This window comes from Glycine max, chromosome 8, assembly GCF_000004515.6.
Source record: "Glycine max cultivar Williams 82 chromosome 8, Glycine_max_v4.0, whole genome shotgun sequence".
NCBI classification, from domain to species: Eukaryota; Viridiplantae; Streptophyta; class Magnoliopsida; order Fabales; family Fabaceae; genus Glycine; species Glycine max.
The window spans coordinates 17,352,451-17,371,666 of NC_038244.2; the positions used below are offsets into that span (position 1 = coordinate 17,352,451).

At 31.9% G+C, this 19,216-nt stretch overlaps 2 protein-coding genes across 2 annotated transcripts; both read right to left on the reverse strand.

Annotated features, from left to right (window-relative positions):
• Positions 1–8,931: 8,931 nt before the first annotated feature.
• Positions 8,932–9,516, reverse strand: LOC100802153 (VQ motif-containing protein 11). The gene has a single exon (XM_003533022.4). It carries the CDS (start codon positions 9,514–9,516, stop codon positions 8,932–8,934), a length of 585 nt encoding a protein of 194 aa, XP_003533070.1.
• A 7,672-nt stretch (positions 9,517–17,188) lies between these two features.
• On the reverse strand, positions 17,189–18,785 carry LOC100802686 (glycerol kinase). Its single transcript, XM_003533023.4, has 3 exons — positions 18,647–18,785; positions 18,037–18,571; positions 17,189–17,814 (listed from the first exon to the last, which is right to left on the reverse strand). The coding sequence occupies exons 2-3, from the start codon at positions 18,163–18,165 to the stop codon at positions 17,569–17,571; spliced, it is 375 nt and encodes a 124-aa protein (XP_003533071.2). The 5' UTR covers positions 18,166–18,571; positions 18,647–18,785; the 3' UTR covers positions 17,189–17,568.
• Between the last annotated feature and the right edge of the window lie 431 nt (positions 18,786–19,216).

A 19,216-nucleotide genomic window follows, 5' to 3' on the forward strand; every position in this document is an offset into this window, starting at 1 on the left:
CATACACTTAACTTAGTGTGACCAATCTTGCAACTTTCCATTCAATGAATCATATATCAGAATATAAAGAAGCTAAGTAAAATTGAGAATAAGCACCTATCCCTTTTATTCTTATTCAACTAGACAACCACCGAAGCTTGAGGCTATAAAGCAATAAAAGTTTGTCCAAAACTTCAGCAGGATTAGGCAATTGTACATGGGTGGTGTAATCATACCTACACGAGGACAGGAATGGTACAATGCATTGCTACACTGCTTAGTCTTGAAGAACTAAGCATGTCAAACTGCAATATCTCAGGACCCCTTGATTCTTCACTGACCAGCCTTGAGAACCTCTTAGTAGTTCTTTTGATCACAATGCTAAAATCCTTCGCTAATTTTTGAAATCTGACAACTCTGAACCTTAGTTCTTGCTGTTTGACAGGAATATTTCCACAAAGATTTATCTTATATAGACATATCATTCAGTAATGGTCATATAGACCACTAAACTGCATATAGATAACAGTCATATATGTATTGCAGTCTTGCATAAGTGTGACACTCTCTACCCCCACACAAATATATACTAATAATAAAAGAAAAAATAATGCGAAATTAATTAAAAGTTTTAAAACACATTTAAATAAAAACATTTAAAAGGATAAAAAGTTTACATTCACTTAGTGAAATCATAATAGAACTTGTTTAAATAAATAATAAAATTATTTCGGCTCAAAACAAGGTCGTTCATTCTGAATGAAAAGAAGTTATACTAAAGCATAAAACATAAAACAACTATATCATTCATGTAATTATAACATATGAAATAAAACCTTATGCTCGATGTCAATTTACCAGAGCATTTTCCTATCACAAGCTAAGTTTCTCCATCTCCAGCATAAAATTCATCATATGTTGGCTCACCTCGAACAAAATGGTAATCAGCCTAAACACAAACACACACCGGATGTGAGTTATCATATTTCTAAATAAAATACGGATAAACAAAAACATAAGCAAAATACATTATATAATTATTTATAACATAACTCAACTTAATTCAATCCATGCTACTTCACCACTTTATCATTTAAAATTCATATTTCAATCACCAATCACATTACACATGAATCACACACTCGAGTTAAAACGTAACAACACTCATCAATTTCATAATAAACAATTCACATGTGTTATGCAACAATTATACTAAGACTCAAGTTTATATACAATGTGGTATCATGTCAGTGAAAAATCACTCTAGGGCGCTTAGGAGTACATAACAAGACACACCACACAATGGGTATGTCAGGTCACTCTCACTAAGTAAAATCATAAGGTGACCAGTCAGAGTCACTCTGTTTTGCGAGAATGTTTCAAGGATCAACATAGGCTTAAAGGAGCACTCAAACTGAACCTTCCTGATTAGGGTCTCACCTTCCTGATTCAGGTTCAACCCCTAAAACAATTTTTACACGCAGACACTATTAATGAATTATACAATACACACGACCTCCCACTTGTGTTTTAAACACATTTAATACATTGTGCTATAATTTTACACTTCAGGTTCCTAACTTGAACCCTACTCTTTTCTTTTAACACTTCGCGTATAAATATTTTTTTCCAAGATAAACATGAGTCGGGTTATTATATAATTCATAACTCACAACATAAGTAATATCACATCAAGTATTAACCACTAACTTATTCACAACCATATCTCATGTCCATAATTTAACATCCCACAAATTAACTAACTACAAAATATACTTAACAAATGGATAAACATGTATTATAATAATAAAATATATCTAACTTCAAAACTTATAAATATATTTACATGTAGCAAATATGTGTAACTCACCACTATATCAATACATGTAATACTATATATATATATATATCAGTAAATATAAGTATATCCTTAGATAAAAACAAAATATACATATATACGTAGATAACAATCAAAAGTTTCTATATATATATACGTAATCCTAAACGCATTCCAACAAAGCCATGAAAATTCAGAAGAACAACTTGATCTCCTGCAATGCACCATCATCACGAAAATTAATCACAATTTTTTTAGAATTATTTCAAGAGTAAAATACAATTTGATAGAATTTATCATTAACAGAAAGGAGAAAATGTTATGAGCATCTAAAGAAAATCATACAATAAAGGAACAGAAAGAGCACACTCTCCTCACGGTACATTTCTTCTTACTTAATTCATCAATTAGAAAAAGGTCCAATTTTTTTTTAAGATTCTCACTCAACACAGGAACACGTCAATTTCACAACAATTTCGCATCAGGACACCAATTGGTCTGTCATACACAATCAATCCGCAATTTAAAACATAAGAACAAAATTACATTTCATAAAATAATCCAAAAAATGATACTCTAAGGATCCCTACACATGTCCATCCTATTTTCTAAGTGTGAGTAACTCATCCTTTAACTCGAGATAATCACTCAAGCATTCTCTGTTAGTAAAGGTGGCATTTTTGGTGCTCTCGATAACTCCTCCTCCAGTTGCTCTATTAAGATTCTTGAGAGTAAGAGAAAAAGGAACATAAATGTTTTTTTTTGTAAAGTTGTTCACGTTAAAGTTCCTTGAGAATTCTAATGACCTAATCTTATTCATTTGTTTATTTAAAAGAAAAACTAACGGACGACTGTTATAATAAACACAGTAAAAAAATGACTGCTCAAAAAATTTGATTATTAAAGGGGTTATCAAGGGTGTTCAAATCTATAACTATTAGTAATTAGACTCAATACCATGTTAAATCATCAATTATCTTCTGCCTAAGTGATGAGGACATGACCAAGAGCAAGGGCAAGGATTCACTTGAAGGACTTGGAGGGCCTATGACAAGGGCTAGAGCAAGGAAAGCCAAGGAAGCTCTTCAACAAGTGTTGTCCATACTATTTGAATACAAGCCCAAGTTTCAAGGAGAAAAGTCCAAGGTTGTGAGTTGCATCATGGCCCAAATGGAGGAGGACTAAATGACACCACTTTGTCTCAATTTTATAGTGTTTAGTTTGTTTAAATAATGGCTCAATCCTTGTAAAGTTGGCTGACCAAAAATATGTTTTGGGTTAATCAACTAAAAGGGCTTTAGTAGGTTTAGTTCAAGTTGTAATAAGGGCCCAATTGGCAACCTAGGCATCAGCCTTTTGGGAGACCAAATGGTGGCTGACTTGTTGGCTGTTGGGGGTGACTTTTGGTTGCCACAATTTCAGTTACACTCAACCATTAAGTTTTTTTTTAATTCCCTAGGTTAATGGCATTAAGTTATTTTAATTCTAGGTTAGTGGGTCATTACTAAAATCTGTTGTAAAGCTTCTATATAAGCTGAACCATTTTATCAATAAACACAAGTTGAGTTTTATTCAAAAAATTAGAGTTTATCTCTTTTATCTTAGTGAGAGTGATTCTCCTAAATTCTTGAGTGATTCAAGAACACCCTCTGTATCAAAGGACTTTCACAACCTTTGTGTGTTGCCCTCGCTGGAAAGAGTGATTATTTCCTTCCTTTCATCTTCACCCTTGTTCTTTCAAACCACAATTCCAGAAAATTCACCTCTGTCCAGAATTATCTCGTGGCCATAACTTCCATTTTACGCATTCAAATTAAGTGATTCTTGAGCCTAAATTGAATTTCAAAACGAGACCTTTCACCTCGTTTTGGAATCACCTCATTTGGATCCCTATAGCTTCAGTTATTGTCATTTCTATATTTTTGTCCAGCCACCACTTAACATACGTTTTACCATCTCATTCATTCATTTTATGCCAAGAACCACCTTATTAAAACCCACGAAATTAACCACCTTATTTTCCATCCTTTTCTTAATCAATTTCCGCATTTTCCATCAAGGTTTAATCCTAGACGATCCTAAGTCAGCCCTTGTGCCATGAGGGTTCATATCATTGTTAACTTGCATTTTACTAGACTCATTATAAAATTTAATTTTAAATTCAAAAAATTAAACATATAACAAAGATCCGGTGCATAGCACGGGTTACCATCTAGTTATTATCATAGTAAACTTTTTTCTCTTATAAATTACATATATCTTTTCTTAAGATAATTCTATTTAAGTCAAACTATTATAAGTAACAAAGTTTTGTTTTAATTATTTAACATATCTAAAATTCAAATTGCCGGTCTACTGAAACAATCTTGGTGCCCATGGTGGTATCATATCTTTAAAAATTAGCTATTAGTACCTCAATATAATTACAACTTTAAAATATTTCTTTTGTTGTGTTGATTGCTATTTCTTTTTACCTCGACGCTCAAAATATTTATGTATTTGTTATCAACTGGCTAATAAATTTCGTGGTTATTAGTATTATTATGACTTAAGGTTGACGCATGACTAAGAAGTGGTGGCAACATTTAGCGTTCAGTCATTTTCTTGAGTTAACAATCGGAGTCCAAATACAGAGCATGTTTGTTGAATATTATCCACAACTAGAAAGACATGAAGTTTAGTTTTGTGAAGCAGCTCAAGGGTATGAGGTCTTTTTAATGGACTCAATGTGGGAAGCAAATCATGGTCCAAACCAACTGCATAATAAAATTCAACAACACTTAACCCCATTGTGAAGATTATGATAGTTAACCAAATCAGTCACGTCACGTATATAGTTAACCCCATTGTGAATAATACAATAAATGCTATTGGTTTCATTTGCTCTTTCTGGATTAGACAGGAGTCTAATACCACATTAGGGAAGAGCTCTACTTGAATTGTGAAGATATTTAAATAATTTGTCAAATAAACTTGAGGCACATCACATCTGAGTGGGTTATAACCACTGCATAGCAGAATAGCTTGAAGGTGAAAACGCAGAGCAATCATTATAGTCATCATGGTGAATCATATCAGTTTATGACTTTTGGATGGTGGGTTTTCTAAACATTGTTTGTCGAAAAGGAGAGGATCAAAAAGGGCCAAAGTTATTGGAGTGATTTACTTCAAAATATTTTATATCACATTAGATGATATGTACCTTCTTTTTTTGGTTGGATGCCGGGGGATGAGCTTGTTTAATTGTTCAATCACTAACAAAGCCACAAAATTCGCAGTAAATTATTATGAATCGGTGTGTACAAAATTTGTACAGAATCTAAGTGGAACATGATTTCGTTATCATCATTTTAATAAAGTATATGTATTGTCCAATTAGTGACATGAAAACCTCCAATTGCAATAAAAATGTCATACAGATATCATATTCTTTATGGTTTCAATAAAGATCTTTGAATTCCCCATCTTAGATAATTAGCTGCATTAAATTAAGCAAAATTTGCTTGTGACTATTCTCTGCTTTGAACATCTAGGTCAAAATGTGTCAAAAATAATTTCCAAGCAATTGCTAGGTAATTGGGAAAATGAAATTCCATCCCGATAACTTAGAGAAAGAGGAAGAAAAATACTTATAATGTAGAAAAAAAAATAGTAGTTAAACAGTTAGTTTCGAGATAAGATGGTTTAACTCAGGATAACATTTACTTATTTTTATATATTTATTCACTTAAAAGAAGTGAAATCGTAGTAAAACTACCACGATTTGTAGTTAAATTAGAGAAATTACATCTTCCTCTCTAATTGGTTTGAGAGAAATGCATAGGCACAAATAGAATTCATAAAATTATGATGAAACAACTTTGTAATTGATGTGACTGAGAAGAGCAAACTGTGACATAATATAAGGTGAATTAATATCAGTAGGGTTAAATGCATGTATCTTTGAGACCCTGCTGCTGATTTGATCACAAGTAGGACCCTAAATTATGAAAAGCTACCCAAAAAATCAGGAAAAGAATACAGTTCAAGGATTATTTTCTCTGTTAGAGTTGGATAGTATATCATAATCCAAGTGAAGAGAGAAAAGTTCATTTGTCTAAGTTGATCTCATTATCAGATCAACACGTCCAAATCGTGTTAGCATACATAACAAAAGATTAGAACTTATGCGTTTCCCAGCCCAATGGATAAAAGCAGGTGACCAGAAATATTCGATAATTAGAAATTTTGTGGAAGCAAAGATATCACTTTCAAACGGAAATATGTACTTGTAACTTGTAAGTTATAACCTTTATAGATAGATAGATAGAGGGAGAGAGACGCGCGCACACCATAGTTATTTGGGTAGGAACATTGAGTTATTTATTTATAAAAAATAAGAATAATAAATATGCATCCTTATATCTCATTTAAATGATGATTTTTTTATGAGGATTTAAATGATGAAAATTAAAAGATAAATATACATATTTTCTTAAAAATTTTCATGTGATTATTGATTAACTTATTTAACCCATTACTATATTTAAATTTATATAACTCTCCAAACAATAATTCCACATTTCCACTCAAGCGAGTGTATGACTGTCTGTTACTTATTACTTACAAGTATGCATTTTGATTATTTGTATTTGTACATAATATAGTAAACATAATAATTGTTACAAAAGAGGGCAAGCCTTGGTGCAGCGGTAAAGTTGTGTCTTGGTGACTTGTTAGTCATGGGTTCAAATCTGGAAACAGCCTCATTGCATATGTAAGGGTAAGGCTGCGTACAATATCTTCTCCCATACCTTCGCAGCGAAGAGCCTCTGGACAATGGGGTAAGAAGTTTTTATAATAATTGTTACAAAAGTATATAGTAAATGCAGACTAAAGAATCCTACCCAGATGCAAAAACCGACATAATCCTGCTGCAGAAAATTACCATCATACATATATGAACGAGGCTTCACCATTATCGGCGTCTTTGATTTCTTATCTGCACGAATTCTCAAATATCAAAATGAAAAAATAATATATATATATATATATATATATATATTATTACATTCTGAGCAACGTATAAGTTAGATTCTTTTTTAACAAAACATACATTATATGATGAAATATTTGAACATCATGATTCAGAAAACTACAATTTCAGTATATAGATGGTATAAGAGAAACTATATTCATATAATAAATATATAACAATTAATATAAATAAGAGAGACATATAGAAGAGAGAGATAGTATAAAATGGATAATACGACACAAAAAGGTAAAAAATGTTGTATCATTTCTCTTTGGTAGAGGGGAGAGCCAATTATTAATATGAGACGATAATAATTCTTATTTAATTCAACTTTTGTATTGTGCATCTTCTTATATCAAAATCAAACACGTTCTTTGAATTTTGCATATATGTACAATTTTTTCATGTCAGAAAGACTTGATTGATATTTTTCTAAAAACAACCGCACAGCTAAAAGTCTTGCAAGCAACATTTTGATCATAAATAAGGTTTTCTGAAAACAAAAGTTTATCTGAATATAATAACAATATCAGAAATATTAAGATTTTTTATCTTAAATTATAGAGCATAAGTGAATTTCACACTCATTCTTAATTTGTATTACGGATAAGCGTCTTTAAACATTTATTTACGTTTCAACGAAACTATGAAAGTAATTAATCGTCACTGATCTGTCGAGATATTGTGAATACAAAAGAATTAGAGTCTTATTAACAATCAATATCTTTAAGACATTGGTTAATAAGTTAAAAGGAAAAAAATATTATTTAATATTGACATTATAAGAAACTAAAAATTCATAAATAATATAATTTTACATATCTTAATAAATAAAAATTCTTCTTTTAGTTTCTTAATTAATACCTAAAACACGATTATCATTTGCTTAATAATTAAATTAAGAACACAGATTTTCCTTTGTATTCTTACGTAAGACACGGTGGTGCAATGATTGTGAAATGGGCATTGGTAATGATTGTGTAGTCTAACTAAAACGAGAGACCCTATACCTAGCTTGTTCCTATGAAATTAGTTTAGAGTAGTATATCCATATTGGGGATGAAAATGAACTGATAAGAACTTTATTTATTTATTGTTGCTACACTACCTCAAAGTGGAACAATTTTACCTTAGTTTAAGTTTAGGAAAAAAAACAAACAGGGTGTAATTAGCTATAGTAATTCTTTCAAAAAAAATAGCTATAGTAAAATGTTCATCATGAAAGTGTTTTAGATCTCTTATAAGAGAGTTCACTAATTATATATTAAGTTATGAAACAATTTACGTTAATGGTCGACAAAATTAAGTAATGTAAATAAGTGAAATTAACAAGTAAATGTACTAAAGAAGAAGAAAAATCGAAAGTTAAAAGTTAAGATTCGAGACAAGTATTCATTAACAAGATTATATGTCATGCAACTAACTTTTTTCTAATGAGTTTTATATTTACAAAAAGAAAATTTCCAAATATTGTATGTCAAGCAACTAACTTTTTTTAATGCCTACTTTCTTTTATTTTTTTAGGTTTAATTAATGCCTAATTTATTTTTCTGTTTAAAACATTATTAAGATATTCGATTTAAATGAGACATATTTTAAACGATGAATCTCTTCTATTATACACCCGCCGCTGGTAAATTAAATGTAGATATAAGTAAACTTTTTGTTTATTCATCTATTTTCAAGTTTATAGTATGTCTGTCTTATTAGAGTACATTATTGAGCCGTATATTTTTTGGATTCAACCAGAAGCAGTAATTGCTTCAAAAAAGTCAAGTACTGTTGAATTCTGAAGATGGCATGGCATAGCATATAGTGTACGTTAAAAAGAAAAGAAAAAAGGCCATTAAGAAACGAAGAAAAGAAAGGCAAAAATATCTGTTGTGTTCTGCTAAACCAAAGTTTCTTTCTTAACGTAGAATCAACACAAAAACAGTCACCATTCACATTCATAAACTCTCCTTCCACAACATACATACATACATAAATAATAAATACACATCATCAAACTGACAATTAGTTAATTAATTCCATAGCACCAGTAAAATTAAAAAGAAACCAAATCATCACAAAAAATAAAATAATTAAAAAAGGTTAATTAGGAATTGGTGGTGTTGTTGTTGTGAGTGGGAGAATGCAAAGGGAAGAGTGGCAAAAGCTCAGGAGGTTGAGAAGCTCGAGGGGAAGGGTGCAAGTAGAACCCTTTCTCCGCTATCGCTCTCTCTTCTTCCTCCTCGTGGGGCGTGCGTGGACTTCCACGCGCCACAAACTCCAGTGGGGAAACCGGCGAGCCCATCATCATCATCATCATGTTCATGCTCTCCAACGTTGTTGGTGTTCTGTTTCGAACCACCGAGGACGTAGGGCTCGTCATCATCATCATGCTCATGGCTCTGTCGATGGGGAGGTCCAGCTTCTTCGCGGCGGCGTTGCGACGCTCGTGGAGCTTGAAGTTCGGCTTCTTTGGGCCGATCACCTCGCCGCCGACGGCGGGGCGGTGGTGGGACTGCGCCGCCGCGAGGCGCGAGGGGAGAGTGAGGGGGAGTTTAGGGGCGGAGGGGTCGTCGGAGGCGCCGGTGAGTTTCTGAACGACGGCGCGGAAGTTGGAAGGGTCGGCTTGGACGAAGGTGGTGTTGGGAGTGGTGGGTGAGTGAAGGGTTGAGTTTGAAGCAGAAGCAGCCATATCAATATGTCACAGAGAGAGGGAGAGAGAGATGAGAGATTGTTGTGTTCTCAGTTCTCGATTGCTTCTGTTATTGGAGAGGAAAGGAAGCGGGAAAAGAGGAATGAAATGTAGCCTTTTATAACAAGAGAGAAAAGGGTTTTCTTTGGGGATGGATGTGCTAATGTAAGCTTGCTTTGCTTTATTCAGTGGCGTATGGTGGAAATGTCAGATATATACGCTGAGCCTCAGTAGAATACTTCTTCATTATTTTTTGAAGTCTCTCTCTCTCTCTCTCTCTCTCTCTCTCTCTCTCTCTCCCTCTCTCTCTCTCCCTCTCTCTCTCTCTCTCCCTCTCTCTCTCTCCCTCTCTCTCTCTCTCTCTCTCTCTCTCTCTCTATATATATATATATATATATGTTTTTTATTTTGATTTTCTGTGTTTATATTAGATAAAACTGCTATAAAAACTTGTTAACCAGTCTCTTAAGGATCTTAATAAAGATACAACGTTGAGAAATTAAAAAAACATATTATAAAATCATAGAAGAACACATATTTATGTATCACAATAAAAAAAAAGGTCAATTTTACTTCTTTAGTCCATGTCTAAGTACACTGGTTAGTATTTGTTAAAAAAAATTCACTATAATAATTATATATAACATCACTACATATGAATCAATTAGTATTGATTGTTTCAAGTTAATCAATAATTTTGAATTTAAATTTTAAATAGAAAGTTATATATATTGAATATTTAGAAGAATAATCTTATCAGTTTTAATTATAATCATTTTATTTAACTCAAATAAAATCATCTTACATGAAACTAACAAGATACTATACCAATAAAATGTGTAAAGATTAAAACTAAGTAAACATAACAACTACTACTAAGAAAACAGTTTAACCTTGAGTAAGTTACCACTTCCACACACCACACACTCTCTTTTGGGTTTTGACTATATGTAAGTTGTCGCTAGCTACTGTGCTGTATCTAATGAAAAGGTTGGATTAAAGCATTGGCTACTACTACATAGTAGTAACATAATAACACAGCTTTTTTGAAAAACGAGGGGGCTTTTCTCATGAGTGGAACTTTGTAACTTTCTTTTATCATTGCAAGTGAAAATTCATTATCATCAAGTTATGCTAGTACCTTTTTAATGTGAGTATTATTCAAGTTTCTCGCAAAAATCACGTGAAAGCTTTGTAGTGGAAATTTCAAATTTCATTTCAATTACTACTGATTAGTAATTCACATTTCACAGAGAAAGAAAGACAGGAATCCATTATAGTTTAAGCACATGCAGTGAAAGAAAGGGGCATGATTGATTGTTAAAGTTACACGATGACTTGATGAAAAGTCTCCCCCTAGTAGTGCAATAATAATAACAAATGGCAAAGATATTTTTTAATATAATTATACTACTGTGTGTTTTACTTGGTGGGAAATAAATAAACGAGGAGTGAAATTGGTGAAGATCAACGGTGGTCCAGGTTGAATTTGAAAAAAGGGCAATGAATGATGCTAAGATGGCATTGAATGATGAGTCATGCGGGGTCAGGGGAGCATTGAAACAAGAAACAAAGAGAGAAAGAAAAGGAAAACTATTTTTGCAGCAGTAGTTGGCAGAGTCTGAGTTCTCTGGTCAGAGTCTCAGAAATCCTGATGTGCCTTGTGATTCTGTCTTTCTTTTATTTTTTTACTATTATAAATTATAATCTCCCTTTAATTTTTATTAGCAAGATTCAATTAATTAATTTATTAAGATTTAAAAAAATTAACTATGTTTTAAATTAATGGAGTACTTTTTTACAAAACTATCTCTCTGAAAAAACTAACAAATATTGATGGATTGTTTTTCTCACCTGCATCATTCTAAAAGTAGACTTTAATTAAGACATTTTTATAAATAAAAATAAAGTATTTAATACATAGAATTACTACCGTATATTTATGCGTATATCTAGTGATCTGTGCGCGTAAATTCGCCAGCTGCTTTCTCTTTCTGTGTATTTTCTTTTTCCTTAGTTTGCGTGAAGAATTGCACTTTGACATTGGGGACAAAAGTTGTCTCAACTCAAGGTTTCTTAATTTTTGGCTTGGTATGGTGGTTCATCGCAGTTTCTTTGCTTTACTCTTGGATTGCTTTGCTGGATGATTTGATTTTTCTGACTTGTGTCCCTTTTTGACATCTTTGTTTACATGAGTCTTCCCTTTGCACCCTTGTTCTCATTTTTCAACTAGTACTAGTAGTAGCAAGCACTAAGCACTTCCATTTCTAGCTGCTTTTTATCATTAACTTGTGTACATAACTATGCATGAAGCATTTCCGCATAGGGAATTTACTAGTTACTGTACTACGTTATGAAACTAAGTGAGTTTGGTTTCCCATTATAGAATTTATTTTAAATCAATTTTTATTTGTTTAATTTTTATGTTATAAAAGATTTTAAAATTAATTTTGAGTTTAAGGTTGATTTAAGCAATTTAGAGTAACTTTTATATTGAATTAAAAAATTTACATTAAATTTTATTCATAACTTGATTTTATAATAAAAATATCAAATCATAGACGACGTTACTTTAAAATCAATTTTAACAAAAATTAATTTTGTCAATCCTCACCCAAACATATACCTAATGATGATAATATGAATTCCAAATTGATATACTTTGTATATTTTTTTAGTTAATGACTTGTACCCCTAAATATTGGATTTAGATAGTGCTTTTTTATTGTTTAAAGTGTTGTACAAAATATTTTTTAAAAAAAACTATAATTTATAAAGACTAAAAAAATTTTACAAGAGTGAAAAGTAAAAAACACTCAATTCTAAAAATATATTTAAGTTTAATTAAAATGATATCTTTGTAATTTCAAGTATTTAATGGTCAAGCAGAAGGAACTCCCAGAGTGTGAAGCCCCTTAGAGAAGGGGTAGGGAGATGTGACTTGGTCTTTTTACCTGCGTTTCATAAATTAATTTTGTGTATTATTGAAAAATAATATCATACAGAAGATCGCGATTTAATTAGACTTTAGACTTTGTACTCTCTTTTTTTTTTTTTGAAAGACTTTGTACTGTTTTACTCCAAAACACTTCATCATCAAGAAAGGACGTGCAAGAATATATGCTTCATTAAATTTATTAACGCAAATTAAGCAAACTGAACAAAGAATAATTGAGAATAAGCTGCTCTGTATTTATCTGAATACTGCATGTTGTGAATCAACTTACCTATCAGTAGCTATATGCATAATTTTATATGAATATGATGTTTAATTGAACATCGATCACGTGTAGATGTGTACAATTCACAACCTTCAGACAATTTGATATGTTTGTTCGAATTTTCCGATCGATGTCCCACTTTGAGAAACTTTTGCCATTGCTTAAATTAAGTGAGCAACGTATTATGATTCATAAGCCAAAATAATACCCGAAATATTCATGAAATTGACACAATTAATTAACAGCACTCTTCTTTTTTGTAGTCAAAAGGGGCACTTATAGAAAAGCATCGTTTTCACTTCCATTCAGAGTATGTGAATCATGCCAAGGGAACATTCAATCATAAGAGCCATATGTGGAGGGCACTATGATTACTAAAGGAGACTGGGTAACTAGGAAAATGTGGAGTGCTGTGTTAACTAACCAAGAGACTCTCATTCAATTTAATATTTTCAATTACATTTTTGCCAAACAAACAACTAGATTGATGTGAATAAATATAAATAATTATAGCCAATTTGATGAACATGAACCAGTTTCATATATACTTGTTATTTTTTTATCACATGCTTTTAGTTTATGGCTCTTGCTTTGGGTACAAGTAGTGGAGGGTGTCTAGGACAACGCATGAAATCATGCGTGTTTGGATTTTAGTGGAATTAGAACGAACGAAGGATTAACATTTAAGGATAAGGCGACGAAATTTTTTTTTTTATTTGAATTGCGTACGCTTGTTAATTAAACATATAAACTCTTGGTAAAGCATCTTTCTAGCACTACTTTCTAAAGTTTTTCAAGGTGAAGCCATGAAGAATAACCTAAGCTTTTTTTTCTGCATATAATATGATGACAGAAAATGGTAATACAAGCATGGCTACACATAATTAAGGCTCAACAAAAACTAGAGTATACTATAAAACTACAATATGACAACCCAATCTTATAAGGTCTCACAATTTTTATTTACTTATTCTGTAATATATGTGTTTTTATAGTGAGACTGAGATTAAGTTATTATTTAGTCTATGTAATGTTATTTTTACTATATGCGGAGTTTTGTTGATATCTTGAGGGAGCAATAGTAGGTAATAATGCTAAACAAAAGCCATAATTTTTTACTTTATCAATTATAAAAATTGGAAATTTTTTATAAAGAAAAAGTACAAAAAATCTCAAGAATTAAATTAGTCTAATATTTTCTGACGGGGTTAAAACAATTTCTGAAAAAACAAAAAAAAAGATCTATTACAAAACCTCCTTTTTAAAAATTTAATTATCCCGTACCAGCCAGGGAATATTGATAACAAAATCAAGAATTTTAGACAATATTCTACAAGTCAAACTCCAATGTGATATCTATAGACTTTGAGGCTTATACTAGCGTTTGCAAGAGCAGAAAGAAGTGATAGAATCAAAGGGAGTTATTTATCCGAAGCATGATAGACTTACTTATAAGATTTTATTTTTTTTTCGACAAAAATAATTTATATATATATATATATATATATATATATATATATATAATATTAAACCGGTACCAGATGTACCAAGCAAATACAGAAAAGGCCCCTGTTACAAGCATTGCTACATATACACAGGTCCAAAGAAACCACCAACTAAAAGGTTATTCACAAATGAATTGCCATTGAACCATAATTCGTGAATAACCAATATAGTTAGGGACACGGAGCAAGAACAGGGCCAGAGCCAAATTACAACAATTAAAAAGCAAATAATATGCATAAACAACAATAAACCATTAGCTGGAACCACCCGAATCCATATAAAAGCTACCACAGTGTGCAAACTCCCTATAATTCCAAATGCATGACTGTTACTTCACATGACGTACATTGAACTAAAGCAATGCATGGGAGGTATTTCAAAGGGAAATTCCTTAATTTGTAGTATCCGTTATTAAATTTTTTTTTATCTGCAATTAAAAATATATTAAATAGCACAAGAAGTCCTTAACGAAAACTACATCTTCAAGATTCTCAGCAGGGTTCGATAATGCAAAATCAGTCAAATAACAAAAACAAATACATAAAAAAGAAGCTAAATCTTAATATGTTCACTAAAAGCTCTAAAATCAAACCAAAATTCTTACTCAATCACCCTACAAACTTAAAATTTGCTAGAGAAACACTTGGATCAGTTTGTCAAAGTTGATAGGTGATAGAAAAATCTCCTTAAAAAACCTTTAACCATCACCATAAAAAACATAATTTTGTGTCAAACTTTCTCAGTGTTAAATTGTTTTTCTTCAAACACCATTTTAGTATCCGTTATTAATAATTTGCATTGATAATTTCATGCTTTACACCTACGTACGTGGGTCTTGGTGTGTGATGGGAAGGTTCTCAAGTTGTAAGTGACATTGGACTATGGTTATATAGATTTAGACCAATATATCTACTTTATTTACTTGCATGAGCTTAAGTGGTCCTAGTATGTCCAGAATATAAATAAAGAGGGCCTTATTTTTGAAGGAAAAAAAAAATTCCTAAAAAACTTTTTTCATAAAGCTGTAAAAGAATGATTTTATCAAAATATAGTATAAAAAGAAAAGAAGACGACCAAAATTTAATGTATTAAACTTCTCTGCAAATATTCATGGCAAAGAAAATAAATACTATATAACATGAACTAGTGGCCGTTTATAATTCCTAAATGTATGTTGGAAATGTGCCGTGAGAAACATCTTATTTGTATTTTTTGCTCCAAATGTATGTTGGAGACCTTTCAAACAGTAACACAAACATAGCTTTAATCTTTAGTTATAAACTAAAATTATACATTTTGACTTCAATAAAAATTAAATGAGAATTATAAAAAAACTAAAATAATAAGTTAATTTTAACTTAATAAAATATTTAATTTCTTTTTAAAAAGATGGCTAAACAGACTCGTTCACTTTATTCGTTAATATAAAAAATATTCGTTGACCTTATTTTCTTTTTGGGGACATAAACAGGGTCCAGGCCCAAGACTGATGACATGACTTCTTCCTCTAGGAAGAAAAAAAAAATTGGACAAGCTGAATATGAACGAACACAAGAGAACTGCCATTTGAATTCTACACCTCCCAACTTTTATCTTGCACCTCTCATTTTATGAGTAGACAAAAATAACTTTTTTATCAGGAATTCCTAAAGGTAAGAAAGACTCTCGAATGATCATTCTGAAATACAGTGATACAAAATTATTCTAAAATGATCATTCTGAAAGGTAAAAATTACATTTTGAATAATCAATTCCAAAATAAAAATAAGTGTTCCAAAATTAATTTGAAAAAGTTATTTCGAAAGATAAAAATTACCTTTTCAAAATGATCATTCTAAAATAAAGTACTCTAAAACTATTTTGAAATGATTATTTCAGATTTATTGTTCCACAAATGTTCATCTCCACACCAAAAACTCAACCCATCCAAACCCATAAATGGTGGCGCGTAAAGGAAGGAAGGGGAAGGTGATGGCACGTTGTCATGAGGGTACAAGGGTTTGCGCAATGGAGGATGAGGTTGTTGTTGTCACGAGAGGATGAAAGAGGTGATGCAATGTGGAAGACAAGGTCACAGTCATTGCACGTGAAACATGTTTCATGGCGACCCAAGTATGCTTTTGAGGGAGGTGCCATCACGGATCTTAGGGCTACGATTAGTCTAAGGGAGGTGTTAAAGTATTTTAGTCTTTTCAAATGTTTTGGGAGATGAGGATACATGAGAGATGCAAGATTTAAATCCCAAGAGAATTTTGTCATATGCTTAAAGGATACTAGCTACTAGTCACTTGTGTTGTACCTTGTGGATTGACCCAATTGTAGTATAAATACACACAAGAGAACTGTTTCAGCTTTCTTTCCTACCAACATGGATTAATAACTAAACATTGATCTCTCTCGTAATCATTTGGGTGGAATGTTCCCTTACTGTTTGCTGCACAATTACTCAAGTAATAAGAGGTGTTTTATTAATAACCCAATCCATTCTTAGAAAACCTTCATTGATAATAATTAAAAATATTGCTTGTATATTGTTTTTTCAATTTTCTGAATGGTCGGAAGATTATAAGGATTAGAGGAGAAAAATGTATATTAAATGCATGTAAAATGACGTTCAATTATCCGAAAGAGAATTTCCCATAACTGTGACAATACAAGAGTAGACATTGATCTCATTTCAGTTAATAACTATTTCAGTGGAACAATACAAGAGGGTCCCTTGGATTCGTGGTTAAGCAGTAGGCGCCCTTGGATTCAATGAAACTTCATGTTAGAAAACAACCAATAACAACGTATAACACCGTGCTGTGTACATTTTGTCCATTAAAATTAGACTTTCTGCCTATTCAATGTATTGTGATTTCTCTTGATAGAATTGAGATATCAAATATAAATAACCACAAGCGCATCTTCGACTTAAAAAGCAAAAGTCTGACATACTGTCACTCAATAACAATACTCAATTGGTTGTATGGTAGATGTACTGTGGTGTCAATGGTGAGTTGCGGGGACTTTGTGTTCAAGTAAAAGTTTTTCAGGAAATGTATCATTATCTGTCATTGCAAGATAGTACTCTGTACCAGTATTCTCGTAGATCAATATCGAAAAAATCAATAAGAAACTCCCCACTCATGTAATTCTTCCATTTTATGCAGTGCTTTTTTTTCTTCTCCAAAACATAAGGAAAAGAAAGAACAGTACAGAAACATAATGTCAAATTTGTTTGAGTTCACATAGGTATTTCCTACATTTTAGTAAGGCTAAAAAAAAGGTATACCCAGAAATAAAAGACATTAAAAAAAAAAAAGGAAATGTTAAAAGACCATCAAAGAGCAAGATCAGCTAAGTCGAAAGTTTTACTAACAGCTTTGCACCAAGAGTCCACTTTCTTTTTCCTTAATTCCTCAGTCATTAAGGGGCGGAAAACATTAGCATTCTTCAACTTCTCCTCAGTATTGAAAACATAATCTTCTTTCCAAATCCCAATAGCTAATCCTGCAGCATAGGCTGCTCCAAGTGCTGTTGTCTCTATGTCAGCAGGTCTAATTATTGGACATCCCACCAAATCTGCCTGTAGAACATTATTAACAAAAATTTATCAGTTATGTGAAAAGTAAAAAAGGTTTTGCATCAACCTATGAACATGAACACTTCAGTAACTATTAACAGTAAAGAAGCATAACTAACCAGAAATCATATAATGAATGTTATTGTCAGGGAAAAAGTAACATGATCATTAACAAAAATTTAAAAAAAAAAGATCCATAGAAAATAATATGCAATTAGTCCAAACCTGAATCTGCATCAGCAGGTTGTTTACAGCTGCCCCACCATCCACTCTAAGCAACAACTTCTTTTGGGATTCACTTTCTCCTGAATCTTTATGCATTGAATCCAAGACATCTTTCACTTGGAAACACATGCTCTCGAGCACAGCTCGAGCAATGTGAGCTTTGCTTGTAAACCTTGTTATTCCAATACAAACCCCGCGAGCATCCTCACGCCACCATGGAGCAAACAATCCAAACCCCAACAGTGGATTCAACCTGTAATGCCATCTCCTCTATCTCTGAAGCACTAGAAATGATGCCAAGGCTGTCTCTAAGCCACTGCACTGCAGCTCCGGCGATAGCAACTGATCCTTCCAATGCATAATTGGTTGGAGCATTTGGGCCAAGCTTGAAAGCTACAGTGGATAAAAGGCCATGCTTTGATTGAATTATCCCTTCACCGGTTTTGCATCATTTTTCTGTATAGACTCCTTCACAGAAGCTTAAGAGCACTGAAGTAAGTGCTAATAGCTGGATAACTCATCATTTTCCAATCTCCTGATTCAAAAAACATCTGATCAATGAGAACATGAGAGTAGTAAGAAGAAAATGAAATAATAAATATAAAAGGACCTGCAAATGGAAGAAGTGCGAGCATCCATCCAAACTATGGCAAGGGGTCATGCTTGCGGGTAGAACTGGCTCAACTCCATGTGGTGCACATTTTCTTCTTCTTCTTCAACTCAGATGCCAATCATTTGTGTGTCTGTGTGTTTATGCCAGATTACGCAGACTACGCTTCAAAAGAAATATACTTATTTGGACATGGTATGTGTATTTTTTTTACTAACACTTATAAAAAAATAAATTAACTTTTGTTTAAAATAAATGGTCTATTGACTTTTTTTCCTATCATCTCATTATAAAACTGTCATTTTGTCAAGTTAGTTGGTTTTTATATTGGTGGATATTAATCGTTAATATTGTTAATTTTTGTTAACAAGATATTGAACTAGTGACTTTTCTTTTATTTTTTTCTTCTTCTCTACTAAACCAATTTTTTTTATTATAATTATCTTAAAAATCATATTAACTGGTTACTAATTAATTGATAATCTAAATAATTTACACTGTCAATATAGTATTTTTCTTACCAATTAAATTCAGTATGTACTTTAGTTTTTATAAAATTTTCTTTCATTT